General features: G+C 37.7%; 1 protein-coding gene across 6 annotated transcripts in view; it reads right to left on the bottom strand.

Annotated features, from left to right (window-relative positions):
* The window catches only part of LOC110028499 (la-related protein 1C-like), a 31,509-nt gene extending 25,778 nt beyond the window's left edge, over positions 1–5,731 (bottom strand). For 3 of the 6 annotated variants that reach the window (XR_002294426.1, XM_020730367.1, XM_020730369.1), the window contains exons 1-4: positions 5,044–5,730; positions 4,340–4,925; positions 4,076–4,238; positions 3,907–3,997 (exon numbers count right to left, since the gene is read on the bottom strand). Coding sequence is in view for 3 of the 6 variants with exons in the window: in XM_020730367.1 (XP_020586026.1) it covers positions 3,907–3,997; positions 4,076–4,238; positions 4,340–4,925; positions 5,044–5,481 (1,278 nt within the window). In the remaining 3 variants the exon portion in view is untranslated. Of the gene's footprint in view, positions 1–3,906; positions 3,998–4,075; positions 4,239–4,339; positions 4,926–5,043 lie in introns of all 6 variants that reach the window. The other 3 variants (XR_002294427.1, XM_020730368.1, XR_002294425.1) reach the window with 2 other exon arrangements.
* Positions 5,732–6,000: the final 269 nt, after the last annotated feature.

Raw genomic sequence — 6,000 nt, forward strand, 5'->3', positions numbered from 1 at the left:
TGCATTACATATATTCAAACCCACAAACAACAACAAAAATTTTGGATCCAAGTGCTCTTACGTGTATGTTGCTTGGGTATTCCCCGACTCAAAAAGGATACAAATGTTATCATTCCATCACAAAAAAATTCCATGCATCAATGGATATCACGTTTGATAAAAAACAATTTTTTTTCCAAACTTATCTTCATGTTGAGAATGTCCAACAGAATGAAATTTGATGAAACATCTATCTTTCATCTTGACATCCCTACAGCTCAGAATCCAATAAATCATAATGTTGTACTTCTTCACGTTTACATAAGAAGAAATAAGTTCAACCTAAATCTCCAGCAACTGCAAAGCTCAGAACCAATATCAGGTAACAATGATCATCTTCTCTAGACTGTTTTTTACCCCATCTCCCATTATACATCTTTTTAATTTTTCTCTCCTACACATAAGACTTTTTTTACAAATATCAACTCCAATTCTATTATAATACCACAAACTCTAAGTGAGGCACTATAAAATGAAAGTTGGAGAGCTATGAGAGAAGAGATGAATGCCCTGAATAAAAAATCAAACTTAGAGATTGTGGGCCTACCAAAAAGAAAAAAAAATGTGAGATGCAAGTGATTTTTTTCTATAAAGAATAAGGCAAATGAGAGTTTGGAACGATACTTGGAAGGATTAGTAGTTAAAGGATACACTCAATCAAACCGGAGTTAACCCAAGCCGCAATAGAAAAGGCAAATATTAGTACTTTAAGCAAATATGTGTTTACAATCAAACACACTCGAAAAGAAAAATACAATGCACATGACAAGAAAACTCGCATTAGGGTTGATCCCGGGTGACGGTGGTGACTATTAGAAGCTTGTAGAGATGGCAACAAGGAAGGAAAGGGGTTTTCATACTATGGAAGAGGTGTGGCATCGATTATGGGCGGCTAGAACAGCAGGGCAGCAAGGGATGGCAGTCCAAACAGCAGTAGTTTGTTGTTTGGGGATGGTTGGAACACCTAGTTCGATAAGGCGGGGACAGGTTTCGGGAAGGCTAGGACAGTAGCAAGGATGCAGGGGAAGGGATTTCGTGAGGTTGGGACAGCGGATAGGTGGCAGAAGAGGGGGTTGGCTGGGTGCTGGAAAGCGACAGTGAGGGTCACCACCTCGGACAAGTTACAACCAGAGCACCTTAACCCTGAAAGGGGAGAACGACGCTGAGAGTAGAAATCTGAAACCAAGTACTGAAAACCTAAAAACAGAAATCATGTATATAAGCTCTAGATAACTAAGATTGGATCCCCCTATGGATAGAAGGCGTTAATCCCCAGTGGGAGCGCCAATCAACCCTCCCGGGTCTGGACCGATTCGGTCAATACGAAAGAAACCGGGGAGAAGCCCACCGCTCCCCCTACACCACACCCGCAGCATTAAACGGCGTGCTCATGCCCGTGTCGTGCTTGATTCATTTGCGTCACTCAAATTGATGAAATTGACTATCAAGAAAGTTTTGCTCCAATTGCAAAAATGAATACAATCTGCATTTTAATTTCTCTAGCTACTAATTTTGAATGTTCCATGCAATGGTATGATGTAAAAAATATTTTCTTACATGAGAAAATTGAAAAAAATGTCTACATAGATCTACCACCAAGGTTTAAAAATGTCTTCAAAGAACAAGATATGCAAATTAAAGAAGACAATATGGATTGAAACAACCCCTCAAAGCTTGGATTGATAAATTCACAAAGACTAAGACAGGAGTTAGATAAAAAAATCAAATAGACCATATACTCTTCAAAAAACATTGCTCATATGAAAAAATTTCAATTCTCATAACATATGTTGATAATATGATTATTGTAGGTGATGACAACCATGAGAAAAAGAGCATTAGAAAGAAACTTGCTAAAGAAATTAAAATCAACAAGTTGGGCAAAACACAGATACTTTTTGGGCATAGAAGTTGCTCAAATCTGAACAAGAAATATTTTTCTCCTGACAAAAATATATTAAAGATTTACTAAAAGAAACAAAAATGACAGTATGCTAGCAGTGTGAAACTCCAACTGAACTACGTCAGAAATTGAGCATTAGACATGGGATGATATCAAAGTTTAGTTTAAAAATTAATTTATTTGACTCCCACCCGACCTCACATAACATTCATAATTAGTCTTGTTAGTCAGTTTACACACAAACCTAAGGAATATCACATTCAAACTGATTAAAGAACTTTTATATATCTTAAATAAAGGCTAGGAAAAAGAATCTTATATAAAAGGTAAGATATTCTAAAAATTGAAAAATATACTAAGACAAAATATGTTAAAACACCTATGGATAGAGGATCCAGCTCAAAATACTGCACAGTGGGAAAAAATCTCATAAATTGGAGGAGCAAGAAATGACCCATTATATCAAGATCTAGTGTTGAATTTACAATTAAGCCAATTGCCCAAGAAATATGCAAGTTTCAAAGGATAAAAATCATACTAGACGACTTCAAGACCCATGAAGATATATATTATATAATGATAATAAATTTATCGGTAGCATTCCTCATAATCTAGAAGAGCATGATCGTACCGAACATGTTAAAATAAATAGACATTTCATAAGGAGAGAAATTAGAAAGTGATTTGATTTGCATTCCATATGAAGTAAAAGGGTGAGAACTTGTTGATATATTTACCAAAAGGCTCAGTAACCCCCCATTCAATTATAATATAAGCAAATTTGGAATTGTGGACCTTTGCCATCCAATTTGAAATAGAGTGTTAAAGAGTCATTTGATCTATAAAGACTAGATAAGAAAAACTAACTATTACGAATTTATTGCCTATAAGGATCACAGATTCATATACAAAAAAATAAAAGAACAAGCCGAGGAATTGTTCCCTTGGTATCAATCAAAGATCTCTAAATAATCAAATGGCCGATAGCTAAATGCTACTTGTATGTAATTATTTATTTCCTTTTTTAGTTGTAGTTTTTTCTATAAATTCCTTGAAAGAATGAACAGGCTAAGCTTTTCTAACCATTTATTATTCTAAAAAAACTATTAGAAATGCTGAATTACAAAGTAAAAAAGCTTTAAAATTGTATTGTGACAACTAAGCTACCATAAATAATATTAAAATTTAGCCCATCATGACTAAATATATTGAATAAAGTGGCATTTCATTCCAAAATAAAATATAAAATATAAAATAGGATAACCCAACTAACATATATTCCAACAAACTCGCAAACTACAGATATAATCATTAAGGTTTTACCCAAAATTAATTTTGATAATCTAATCAACAAGTTCAACATGACAAATATATATAACCCACCATGAAGGGAAGTGCTTAAATAAACTTTAATTTGTAGCCAAAACATTTTCATCTACAGCAATCCAATAATCTATGAACAGCCTTCCATCTACAGCATTCTGTGGATAAATACATTTCATCTACAATAATTTATGGATAACAACTTTTCATTTTTATTATGCAATTAAAATCTAAATTATAACCACAAACTATTTTAAAAATTTATTTCTTTCTTGGATAGTTGTCTCTCCATATATTTATGTGCAGTTTCTTATCATTGCTTTTTGCATAACAGGAGAATAAATTCAATAATAATAGTTATCTCGTATTTTTACTCTCATCTTTCTCATTATAATTTCATGGTCATAGAGGCAGAATGAATCACACACAACACACACACACACACACGCGTAGGAATATATATATATACGCGCGCGCGTGCTCGTGTCTGTGTATACGTGTATATGTGTGTGTGAAACATCAGTCTTTGCAAGAAAAGCCTACAATCACTTGTATGATGCATTTCAATATTCAAAAAACAGTCACAAAGTTAAGAAAGGCACATGCATACTGAGAAGCTCAGAAATAGCCAAACAACTCACTCTGTTGAATCCAGCTATCAAGGATATAGGAACCCAACCTTGTTCATCCATATTCTGCCGCAAGTATATGTCTTTACACAAATTTTCCGGGCTGAAGACAGAAGGGATAGGTAACTTCACTAGTTATATTTAGCCATAAGTATGAAGACAACGAAACTTTTATGCATACCTAAAATAATACTCGATTTGTTTTAGCAGCATAGCACGTTGAGGATCTGGTGTAGGAAGAAACATCACTTGAGGAGCTAGGCTTGCCTGAGGAGCAAATGGGACGCCTCTAAGGGGCTCTGGAAGAGGAGGGGCGGCAACATAGTAAACGGGAGACGGAAAATCTATTAAGAAGATCAAACCCAATAAGTTCCCCAATGACGAGGATGAATACAGTCAGATAAGACGCAATCTACAATTCTATAACTAAAAAATTGTCATTTACCCGGAAAACCAAAATGATTGGAAAAAGGCCTAAGAGGTGGAGGAGGAGCAATAAAGGGCGCTACAACAATCGACGGAGGCCTTTGTATGGGTCGAACAGCTAGCTGCTTATGCGACTGCTGCATGTGGACATCTCTACCTAAATTCTGATGACTCCACTCGTAGCCTCCCCGCTCCGATTCCCGCTTGTTGCCATAATTGCTATGGTGGCCTGTGCTGCCCCTTCTAACACCTCCATGGCCTCGTTGATGTTCATTCCCACCATAGGGTTGGGGAGAAAATCCACCAGCCTTGGATCCATGATCCTTGTCATTATTGATGTTGCTATAGTTCTTACTTTGGAGGCCCTTACTAGTAAGAAAACCTAAAGAGGGTTGTTTGCCTGGCACTAACTGGTTTGCCTCCGAGACCTGCAAGGAAGATGGCATGGCAACTCCGCCATTCAATGATCCGGAGCTGCTCATGCTACCGCCGGTATCAGCGCCACGCTTCATGGATTTTTGACGGGCTGGAGATTCGGGATTTTGACTAGAACCAGAGTTTTGATTACTCAAAACTAGCTTCGAGGAATGAGACAATGCCGCGGACTACCAAAAAAAACAAAAAAGTAATCAGCATGAACGGAAATAAACGCAGCGATCGTGCGCTTCTCGATTTTATTTTTTAAAATTGAGTAAACTTGAAACAAATTGCTAGTCATCTCACCGGCGGAGTAAAGTTCGACACATCGGCGACGGGCTTCAAGAGATCAGAAGAGACGGATTTCGGTGAATACTTGGCAGACTCGGAGAGTGCAGGCCACGAAACAGTGTCCATAATGGATCCCGTCTCGATCGTACCGTTCGATTGAAATTTCCAAGCAGTCTTCTTCCCCATGGGACTTAAAACCGCGTCAGCGGCATTGCCGCTAACACCATGCTCGGAACCCACAGATGACAGCGCCGGCCCCGAGCCCCCCGACACCTTCCGCGGCGATCGTCCTGTTATCTCCGGTGAAGCTATCGGTAAGACCGACGGCGAGGAAAGAGGGGTGGCAAAGGAGTTTCGCTCAAGCTCACCACGTGAAACATTCGACCAAGAAGAAGAGAGATTACGGACAGCCTCGCCGGAGTGCGGGGAAGCAGGATCAACGGACGATGCCATCACCTGAGCTAGAGTCTCTATCGGAGATGGCTGCCGTAGCAGAAATTATCCTTCTAGGTTATGCAACGCCGGCGGCGGCGGAGTTGGGGTAGAGTGATAGCGAAGTGTTGATTTTTTTCCTCCAAAAATGGTATCAGATTGCCGTAAAAGCAAGATGGAGACTCGCACCGTAGTCTTCTTCCTCGACCAGCTTCATGTTTCTCAGATTCGCGTAATTTTTATTTATGATTTCGACGTCGGGTCAAGTCTGTTCATATGTACGCTGAGTCAAAAAATATTACTATCGCCCGGGTCTTAATAAAATGAATATTCTCCTCATATTATCCGAGTGTTATTATATACTATTCAGATATTATTATAAATTATTTAAATATTATTGATATTTTATTATGTTATTATAATACTAAGAATATTTTTATAATACAATAATACCTGAACAACATAAAATAACACCTGAATAATACACAATAATACATGAATAACACGAGAGGAATATTCTCTGGTGTTACTGGGCCGATC

The sequence above is a fragment of the Phalaenopsis equestris genome, unplaced genomic scaffold (genome assembly GCF_001263595.1).
Source record: "Phalaenopsis equestris unplaced genomic scaffold, ASM126359v1 Scaffold000513, whole genome shotgun sequence".
NCBI lineage: Eukaryota > Viridiplantae > Streptophyta > Magnoliopsida > Asparagales > Orchidaceae > Phalaenopsis > Phalaenopsis equestris.